We start from the raw sequence: 11289 nt of genomic DNA, 5'->3' as shown, positions 1-11289 counted from the left end.
TCTGGTGAACTACAGGTTTCTGCATCCCTTCTTCAGGGAGAAAAGATGAAGCAAGCAATCACAACAGGATATAAGAATATTCTGGCTAGCTCCTAATGAAAAAATGTAAACTTGCCAAAATTTCTCAAGCAAATATATGCAGATGTAATTTGCATGTGTGTCCATTATGATCCCTTTCATTACCCTTTTCACATGAATAATCTTCTTATTGCCCATCCTTTCTTAAAGATGCACTAAGATATATCTTTGTATGCCAGCAGTCACAAGTATGAAAGACAACATGATGCTACACAGCATTACTGCTCTGGAAAGTATCTGTGGAAGATGCCATTATCTTTAAGGACATGGGGGATGTAATTGCTTGTGTAGCCCACTTCTATGGGACTTTGTCATATTGCAGACTATTTGCCTAGAGGCAAACACATCCTGGGTAGCAAAACACCATTTTATTAGCAGTAAACAGGGTGGCTTTTTTGTTTAGTGTGGGGTATGTGCATGGACAACTTCCACAAACCGACAAGTGCCATTATGGCTCACTATAACTAATACATTGCTATGGACATCATGCAAAATATACTCCCTTCTCTTCCAGCTGCACCTTCTGCCAAATATATATATGACTTGTTTTTCTTAAATCTGCTTATTTGAATGTAGAATACTATTAGTCTGGAGTAGTTTCAGAGTGCTCAGTGTGACCTATATCTGTCCTTTGGGATCATAAATCACTGCACTGTCGACTGCTAGTCCACAGCATCTCCTTGCTTCTTTTAGTCCTATCTGCCCAGTATCAGAATTTCTTATTTTAGTTCCTCCTTCCCATCCATTTCTATTCCACTTTTCATCCTCAAAAGTTACAAAAAGTAGCTTACAACAATACACAACACAATTGTAGACATGAACTGCTACGGCTTTTGTGGAGTCACCTCCCTGTGATTTCTTCCTAAGCTCTCTTTCGTCACTATTTATTGATCTGTTTGGTAAACACACAATCACAGACAAAAAAAAATTACCACAGATGCGGACATTAGTCAACAACATTCCATTGCGCCACAGATGGGAAATGCTGCAAGAACATTAGTCTATTTTTCTCCCTGCGGCTATGAGATACCATTCCACAGGTACACATGCACACAAACAACAGGCAAGCGACAACAGACAAAGATAATACACGAGTCTCTAATGTTTCAGCTTTACCTACAACCGTGTCCTTCCATGAGAACCTTTAAGTGATTTGCTTCTGGCACTAGCATTAGCAATCCCACACTACAGACTGTTGAGAAAAATGTTGCTCAACATTAGAGACAAGTACAAGATATTCAAAGTGATTGTGGGGGTCTAAACAGCATTTTAGGAGGTTACTCAAAATACCCAAACAAACATTTAGAAAACATGCATTGCATAGTTGTACTGCCCCTTAGGGTGGCCAAGTGCAAAAAGAGGACACGGATTCTGCCCCATATAATAGGGAATTTCCTCTTCAATACATGTGCTGAGGAGGGAATTTTGCCTTCACAAAGGATGCATGGATCCTGCCCTCTTTTACACCTGACCACCCTACTGCCAGTAGATTGTGTAATTCTTCCTAGCTGCACACAATCAAATATGCGAAATCCAAGTGGGAAAATGGTAGGCAGATATGGCAAAGACAAACATGTCTAAAATAAAGGACAGGGGCACATTTATGTCTGAATAAAATCACTTAACTGAAACAGGATTGGACTCAACAAAGGATCATCAATTTCCTCTCTCTGGATTTACTAAACATTGAAGAAGGAAGTGATCAAAAGGTGAGAGGGTTGGCATGTGCTTCTTTAAGCTACAAAGTGAGCACCACCTTTCTTTCCCCTCAATTCTACATCACACCTTTTGCCATTTACTGCCATCTTATCAGCATAGGAAGCTGCCTTATGCTGAGTCAAATAGTATTCCAGCCACCTCAGCTTATTTTCAGTGCTGGCTGGCAGCAGATGTCCAAGGTTTCAGACAGGCATCTCTTCTATTCCTATCTGGGGATGCCAGGGATTGGACATGCAAAGTAGCAGAACACTACTGAGCTAAGGCCCTGAAATAGATTCAGGTGGGTAATGAGACCATATGAAATATGACTATGAAACAGGTGCTTGTGCGTGCAGATACAGCTTCCTATTCTCTTCTGTATTTTGGTTTCAGAAACCAAAATATAATCCCTGTGGTGTTGCATTCCCAACTGTCAGTGAGCAGGAATTTTGCAAATTAAACAGCTCCCTCAGACACCACAATTTCTTTCAGCCACTGTGTTACCTTCAATGTCCCCCACCCAATAATGTCTATTATCTGAATCCCCATCAATAACACCAAATTTTGCACAACCCTCCCTCCCCGCTGGAATAAAGAGGAAAGTCAATGTAGGCAATCATGACTAATTTGGTTTGACTACAAAATTATTCTTTCTGGTTTGAGAATTTGGCATTTCTGAGTAATAATAGTTTATTATTTATACCCTGCCCATCTGGCTGGGTTTCCCCAACCACTCTGGGCAGCTAGAAATTCTGGGTGGAGTAGAAATTTAGACCTTTCCTGCTCACTAGACACTGATTAGGAACACAGGCTTTGCACCCAAGTATTGCCCCTTCTAACTATTCCCTACATTGACAATAAGCTGGGGTTTCAATCAGGGAATATTCCCAGACCTACCTGGATTAAACCTGAGACCTCATGCTTGCAAACACTTTGCCACTGAGCTATGTCACTTCTGCTTTGATTACTTGATCAAAAGCATCATGAAGAATCTGAGACTTTCTATGGGGTTTAAATGAATGCTCCTACCATTCGAACACTCCCCTCTACTAACATGAATGGAATCTACACAAGACCAAGTATTCTTCCTTCTCCATCACACTCATAATGACCTAGGCTTTTATCAGCCTGCTTTAACTAACTTTCATTTTAAAATGGACAACACTCCAATTTGGGGAGTCAGAAAAGAATGCAAACTAACCAGTCCTAACTAGAATGCATGGTTGTTTAATTCCCTTTGTGTTCTCCTGCCTGTCACACACCTTTCACCCTAATCAGGTCCTTCCCGGAAGTGTTTTGTGTATCATTTGTCTGCATGAACCATTAAATCTCAATTTAAATGCTAATCTGCCTTGCTTGAAGGCAGAGGTTGTCCTGCCAATGATGCATGATGTCATTTTTCTAAGCCAGCTCCCAATTGGCTTTTCATAAGCCCTACCTCTTGTAATCATATATTTCAGTGACTGGTTCATGTTCCAATGGGGTAGGTAGAATACAGGCAGCACTTTGATGGTCATGAAATTCAGATGGCCTTTTTTTTCTGGGTCCAGACTGCTGTAAATGTTCCTGTGTGGTTTTATTCTAGAGAACAACTGCTTTTAAAGTTTTCTGCTTCCAAGTCTGTGGGTGTGGCTTGGAAACATGATTTTAATTCCCCAAAGTCTGCAACTTAAGCAAGTTTGTGCCCATCAGAGTAGGGAGCTGTTTAGAAATTTTGGATTCCAAATGAAACAACTCCCTAATAATAAACCTGCTTTTCATGACTTTTGAAAGAAACATTTAACAAGGGAACTGACTGAGGATGCACAGTTCAGAGGCTATAGAAGCTTCCCTCTGCCTGCCCTTTTGGCTGATGGTCACCTTCAGTACTTACCTTGTACGCAGCTTGCCTCATAAACTGCTTTGCCGGCTGCTTCCAGATAGCTGGCACTGTGATGACCCAGCGCACTTCTGAGTTTTCAAACCCGGAGTCCTGATCGCTCAGCTCCTGGAATAAAAGAAAGCAAACTTGTGGTGAGAGGCAAAATTGACACCAGCTGTTTCTAGAAGTGATGTTGTTTCCCAGTGGCTCCTGTGAAAATAATTTGACACTTTTCATGGTTTCTGTTGCTATGTCTATGTCAGGCTGTTTAAATAACTGGCTGACATGCCAAAAATGCATAGAATGTCGAAACCTGGGTTTCAGTTACACCTTCAAGGAGGTCCATAGGAAAACATACCATCATGAAGGGCAAGTTCTTCATCTTACACAAACAAAATCAGGCAAATACAAGAGTGTACCTTATGCCTTTCTAGTGAAAGCGGTAGGTTCCTCTAAATTGATGCTCCTAAGCATTAATCAGGCTGAGAAATATTTGCTGTGTTGAAGAGGCATGAGAGTGTTCCCTTAGTTTAGACATGCACGCGAAAAAGGCTCTGCCACTATAAGCCTCTATAGTTTATTTAAAATGGCATCTGCTTAGCTTTTGTAACTTAGTACTTGGTACCCATGATCTACTTGATGAGGTCTATTAATGTGCCACATTTCAAACCAATCTAATAAAAATGGCCTTAGGTCCAGCATGTTTAAAAATGTTTCTAGAGCGAAAGGCGGCACCAAATGGTGTTTTTAAGTGAGGAAAGGATAAAGGGAGAAAAGTCCTCCCCTCTCCCCATGGTCCCAATAATAACAGAAACAGTTAACGGATTCTTCAATCTGCTGCCAAGACCTGTCAAGAGATTTCATCAATTTTACTGTTTCTTGGTTTGTTTCTGCCCTTCATTTAAGCAAGTGCCATACATTTTAATTCTATGTATGTTAGAAATTGTATGGTTTTGGTTATTTGTTTTTGGTTTTGGTTATTTGTCTGCAGCTATATAATAAAATGTGTTGTCATACATATTGAAGTTTGGTATGTCTATGGTGTTTATAGAGACCCTGCATGTATCAGTGATGCTTAGGAAGACCCTGTATTTGTGAAAATGTTGCAGTGATGAACCTCCTCAGTTGCATATTATTTTGTTCTTGGTTTTATACAAGCTCCCTCGTGTTTCTCACTCATCCTGATAGTACTTGCCAATAGAGCTTTCTTGTTGTAAAACACAGTTTCTGCTGAAACACAAGCCAATAACTAGCATGGGTGGGCTCACTTTATGCTGGCAATCATTCCAATGAATCATAATGCTGTCAAAATGAATGTGATACGTTGCTATGGCAATCCTTTGTAGAAATCCTTGCATCATGACTTTCATTTGGGTTATGTGCTATTCGGGATACTTGTCGCTATTTGTATATGTATTTGTAATTGTATGGTGCGCTGGCTGTTTTGGTGTAAACAAGAAAATTATTTTATTTGAAAAGAAAGTACCAGGGATGTTGTACAAGCAAATCATATCCCGAGTTTGGTATTCCTGCCATTGGGTAGCATATTTTTTCCTATCTTTCTTGCTGTAGTTGTGGGCGGGGGAAAGATGTAACAGAATAAATTAAGCCTACACAAAGCACACACAAAAGCAGAGTAGGTTAATTTTCTAGCAATCTGCTTATTTAATCTTGGCAAATATGAGACTCTTAATATCAGGGTTGTGGGTTTGAGCCCCAAAATGGGCGAAGGATTGCTGCATTGCAGGGGGCTGGACTAGATGACCCTCAGGATCCCTTCCAACTCCACAATTCTATAATGTAGATCTGGCTCTGCAGCAGACTAGCCTTGAACACCACATGAGCGCCTGCTCTGTGACAAAGAATTGGAACCATGGCCGGCCCATTTAAAACTGCACACCTTAGCTCTCCCATTGGGAGTAAGAGTAGAGAGAACAGAGCTAGCAGGTATTTCACTACCTATGCAGGAAAAGGCTAAAGGGGAGCACTTCTGGCACCTGATTCTCTAACTAATGGGGAAAATGGTGTTTGGGCTTTGTGGGCTAAGTAATCATGTGCTGGGCAGACATGGGCCAGCCAAAGACACTGTGCTGCCTAGTGTGAAAGACAAGATGATGCCCTCCTAACACAAATAGAAGACAGCCAAGCTGGCGGCAGAACCTAACTTCAGGACTGTGGAGGGGACAGCATCCTCCAGCTGAGGACAGCAGGCTAACTTGGGAGGCAGATGCCACAGGGCACAGACAGCTCTGTCTGACAACACCTCGCTGCACCCTCTCCCTGAACCACCTGCCACCTGAGGGAGTCAGCCTGTGCTGCCCAATGGTGAGGCCAGACCTGCCAGGTGGACAAGGAAAATGGGTGGTGGCTGGGGCAGCAGAGGAAACAATGAATTGAAGAGAATTTAGGAAGGTACAAGGGGAATTTGGGCCATTCATACACCTTCAGCAAGCTCACAAACAGGACATGAAGATGATGGCCTTACCCTGTTTTATCCCCAGAATAATCTAAAACACAGAGGTATTTAAATACAGAACTGTTAAGGCTATCTTTATCAGTCCTATTGCCACTTCTTGTGACAGATAGTTCCATAGCTTAATTATATGTACGTTTGGAAGAACAAATGTATTGCATTGTGAGGCTGCCTGAATTTGTTTGTCTGCTCATTGCTGCAAAGACCCCCCCCCCATCTCTGTCCTGGACTCAAGTTTTTCCAGCAGTAGTCAGTCAAAATACATCTAGAAAGCTTGCAAGCAAGACCAACAGTTTACCTCTGCTCTGGCAGCTGATACGCAGTGGTATACTGGCTCCAAACATTGAGTAACCATGACTATTAGAAGGAGCTCCTAGGATAAAGCCAGAGTGGAGCAGGTAGGAGGACCTTTGAGGGGTGGCCAAAATATTCTGGTTACTTTAAAATTATATCGGAAACGGCTTTCATTAATTCCTACAGAGCTAGAATACAACCAACAGCATATGAATTATGGAGTTCTGCAGAAATGTCTTGCTGGTGAGGAAGAAGGTTGTATCTAAGTATCTAGGACACCTCATCACCATCACCGTTTCTGCATCTCCTGCAGCTGCTCCACTTTGTTTACATCAAGAACTGCTGCAGGCTGAAGTATGGCAAGGTTAAATTTGTTGGGCAAGCATTTGTCGCAGTTTTAAATACAAAGAGCTGGGGACAGAAAGTGTTCCTTTACCTTTAATGCTTGTTCCTTGAAGTACTGCAGAGCGTAAGAAAATAGTTCAAGTGCCTTGACTTTCTTGCCATTTGCAGCTGTCAGGTCTGTTTCCAGATTGAGATTCTAGGGGGGAAGGAAATGTTTAGAACATGTTTAAAATGAAGTGGTAAGTGTCAAAATCCATTCCTCTGAAGTGGAGAGAATGGAATTTGCTATTGCTGAGCTCCATCACTTAGGTAAAAATGTTACTCCAAGCATTGCACCTTTTCCTTTTGACAGTGAAGTTCACCATTCAGCCTTTCCCAACCTGGTGCCCTCCAGATGTTTTCAACTACAACCCTATTCAGCCCCAATGGTCAATGGCCAGGGATCATGGGAGTTCTCATCAAAAAAACATCCGAAGGCCACCAGGTTGGCGGTGTCTAGCTGTGACATTTTTCATTTTCATAAAGGATCAAGCTTTTTGCTTCTTGGTTGTGGTTTCAAAGTAGGGCAGATTTAACCCCCTATGCTGCTTTCTGTGTGCCCAGCAGCTATTAAATATTATTTTAATTCCTAAAATGTATTCACTGGTTGATTGTAACACCCCCCCCCAAAAAAAACCCTCAAAGCACTTTACAAAAGATAAACCCTACTTTAAAACATACAAATGTACAAAAACAGCGTAGAATTACTTCAACTTTCTAAGCATTTTGGGTAGGCATGTTTTTAGCAGGCACCAAAATGAGCTCAGGGAAGGCACCTGCTTGATCTCAATAGGCAGAGAGTTCCAAAGTTAAGGCGCTGCCACACCAAATGATCAAGTTCTTACAAAGGCAGAACAGGTGTTATATGGCACCTGTGGTGGTGCCAATTCCGCCGATCAAAGAGGTCAAGTGGGCACATGTAGGGTGAGGTGCTCTTGTAAGTGTCTGAGATGACATGCAACGGGCGAAAATGTGAGCACAAGAACCAACAACTATGCCAAAGGCTTAGGATCAGAATGCATAATATTATGAAACCAGAACCTACAGATCTTTTGGCTTTCCTTAGTTATAAAACACAGGAAAGTGTATTGGAAAGAGAAGTGTCAGAAAAGCCATAGGGCTCAACTCTGGCTACTTTCCTTATCAAAATGCTTTCCTCTGCCTGGATCTGTTTAAAGCACAGTGTGAGTTCTTTTGGATGAGGGTAGAATTAACATGTCAAAGAGGCTCTGTTATACATTAGAACTTCAGAGCTAATAATATGACTGTCAGGAAAGGAAGTTGCCGAAATCTCCCAATGTTTCTTCCTTTGGTTTGAAAGCCAAGACTCATTTGTTCAAAGCTTACTGTGAAGTCTGCCTGTAACACCCCCACTTGTCTACTTTTACCATTTTTTCAGCCATCTCTGCATTACTCAGCTCTAAACAGTTGTCACTTTCTCCCCAAAGATTAGGGAATTGGTGTCTGGAACTCAGTGAACCAAGCTAAAAGATGTTATGTGTCTGAATGGTCAGTTTCTACTTGTGAACTTAACTCTCACTCTGCTTATGGGTGAAATCTGTATTTTTTAATAACTCTAGGATGATCCCTATACATGCAGCCACACAGTGATTACTGGGATCTGTGGGATATAATCCATTAGTGCAGTCAAATGCAACATTCCTTCTTTTCCTAGAGTTGGCACAGGCAGGGGGACATCCAGTCAGTGTAACTTCCTGTTCCACTGGTCTGGGGCTTCCTCCCCCTGGATGTGACCAGGGAGATGGGCAAAAGAGCCAAGTCACGCAACCATTTTTCTCAGTCTTCTTATGTCTTGTCTTGCTTGCTTATCTTTTGCTGCCATGCTGTTCTCCTGCAGCCATTTTGTTATATTAATTTAAGTTTGCTGTCTGCAGGCTCTCAGCCAGCAGCACATGAGTTCAGTCTCCATAGGAAATGAACTCACACTTTGTTGTGTAACCACTAAGTAAAGCCTTCCTTTCAGGGATCATATCGTGAGCTGAAATGTGAGTAAACTTTTTGTTACTTTACCAAAAAAGACTCTTGTGTCTTTATTCTTTTAAGAGGGATTAAAGGGGACACCAGGAAATAACTAAGAGATTCAAACAAATCTGCAAAATAGCTTCCAGCTATATTGAGGGGAATTTGCTCTGCTACATCACTCACTAGTGTGAGTGAGGTAAGGATAATACTTATTCAATATATCCTTCCCTATTATCCTTAACATTCTCACAGGATAAACATGATTAAAGTGTCCAATATAAATGCCCACTAAATGCAAAATTATTATTCATACAGCAGATACACTAGCTCTGCATATGCCAGTGTTTGACATAGTGAATGCTGTAAGATGTAAGATGTGCCTAAATGTGGTAGTAGACGAGGATATGGAGTGGAATTCAACTAAACTTTAGTAACAGTAGACCCACTGAAATTAATGAACATGATGAAGTTAGGTCCATTAATTTCAATGGTCTACTCTGAGTAAAACCTAGCTAACTGCCATCCATGGCCCCTACCTGCCCCTGTTTTTCTGCCAAGACATTATGTCTCCTTCATACTTGATGATGTTCACTGGGAGACACATCTGCCACAGAAAGTCTGAACCAGCCCTACATATATCAGTGAGAATTCCTGCAACCTGCCTGTATTAAAGGAAATTCCACCTCCAGGCATGACATGATGTGTTGATGGCTTGTGAAGCGAAACAGAATTTAACTGGTGGTGACATGAATGGTATTAATTTTAAAAGGCTAAATAACCTTTCAGATAGAGGGAAAAGAAAAATACTGCAGAAAAGTATTAAGTTACCAGTTTCACATATTAAACAAAGCTTAGCTAGAATGTTGCGTGCATTATGATAACATCTGCCTAGCACCAGGAAAAAGAAATATTTATGCAGAAGCAGAAATGAGCAAATCTGTCAGCTTCAGTTTCTCTCAATTTCCTACTCTTAAGTTCACTTCTCCACACTTCCATTCCAGTTTGGATTCCGCCCCCACAAAGCAGTCCTCCTGAAAATTCCTTGGCATTTTATTGTGACATTCTCCCAATAAGCCATGTTTATGAAAGCTTTGAAGAACAGCCATATTGTTTTGGAAGGTGCAAATTACGTAGGTTTGCCTTTAAATGTGAGCTGAATCAAACATCTCCCCTATCCCTAGGGGAAAGTATAGAATTCATTTGCTACTTACACCAGTTGTGTGAAGCTTCATCTTAAATTTCTCAAAATACAACCAGTGCTTTGATTCATTAGGATCTAGGTCATGATAGAAATCCCTGGCTGCGTAACCAAAACTGTGGAATTTTCTTTCTGGAGTTAAAAGGATAGTGGTTGGTGTTTTCTGATTCGACACACCAGGATCTCCTCCTTCCCATCGCCTAAAATACAAAAGACTTAAAATCAATGAAATTTTATGATATTTTAACATGCAGCCCAGAGAGTACAACAGCTGTTTGGAGTGTATGCATTTATTTAAAAGCATTTCTAAATCACTTAATAGTTTTTATAAAAATCCCTAAGTGATACATCCCTAAGTTGTATACAAAAATCACAAAAAACAATAAAACAGGCTCATCAAATTAGTAAAACAGCTTTATAAAATCAGGTATGTACAGGTAAAAAGGGGGAATTCAGAAAAATTATGAAAACCATGTTGCAGATGATCACTCAAAGCATAGCTTTAGGGTGGTGACAGCTCCGTAACCATAGCTAAGGATATGATTCAGGTTTGCATGCAATATTTAATGATAGCCAAGATTTATAAACTAACAAACCTTCATGGACATGTGTGGTTTAACCATGGTTAAACTGCTCAGATGATCAATTAAACCATGGTTTAGTATGGTTAACTAAACCGTGGTTCATAAACCATGGTTAGCATTCCATGCAAACAAGCCTGGAGAAGAGGAAATGGGGGAGGAAATCAAAGGGTGCACAAAAATCTATATGTTACTGGCCCAACATATTTCAAAATATTAATCTTCAAGGGCACGACAAATAAGAACAATGAATGTTGTACTCAGTACAAATCAACGTTATAACACTGTTAAATTGTTGCTTATTTCTAATTTGGAGAATCATCATCAATTGAGTATTTGATGCAATATATTACTATTAAAACAATTATACAACAGATAATATAACTAGTGATTCTTTGTTTTAATAGTATTGTATTATATAATTTGTATTTGTGTACAATTATTATTATTTGAGGTGCCATGGAAGAAGAAATGCATTTTAAAATGTACTGGGACACTGAAGTCTTTATTTTTGTGCACTCTTTGAGCTTTCCATCTCCCTTTTTAATGGAGCGTCATCTGGTTTTTCTAGTGGGAGAAAAGGGATGCTGGACCAGAAGACCTTTGGCATGATTGACAGGGCTTTTCTATTCAGGTTTGCTGGAGAAGCATGTAAGGGATGAAGCAGGCTGCAGAAGCCTGACTTTTCCTCAGCACTCATGAATCTGGCTGGAAGCATATGAATACACCAAGCAGTGAC

The 11289-nt window shown here is 40.6% G+C and overlaps 1 protein-coding gene across 3 annotated transcripts in view; it reads right to left on the bottom strand.

Moving 5' to 3' along the window:
- Positions 1–11289, bottom strand: part of HSPA12A (heat shock protein family A (Hsp70) member 12A) — a 52172-nt gene that overhangs the window by 23758 nt on the left and 17125 nt on the right. For all 3 annotated transcript variants that reach the window (XR_014157005.1, XM_081863718.1, XM_081863717.1), the window contains exons 4-6: positions 9983–10169; positions 6841–6945; positions 3650–3763 (exon numbers count right to left, since the gene is read on the bottom strand). Coding sequence is in view for 2 of the 3 variants with exons in the window: in XM_081863718.1 (XP_081719844.1) it covers positions 3650–3763; positions 6841–6945; positions 9983–10169 (406 nt within the window). In the remaining variant the exon portion in view is untranslated. The remainder of the gene's footprint in view (positions 1–3649; positions 3764–6840; positions 6946–9982; positions 10170–11289) is intronic.

Source organism: Podarcis erhardii (genome assembly GCF_964252035.2).
Source record: "Podarcis erhardii genome assembly, chromosome: 5".
In the NCBI taxonomy this organism is placed as follows: domain Eukaryota; kingdom Metazoa; phylum Chordata; class Lepidosauria; order Squamata; family Lacertidae; genus Podarcis; species Podarcis erhardii.
This window is presented reverse-complemented; position numbering and strand designations above follow the sequence as displayed.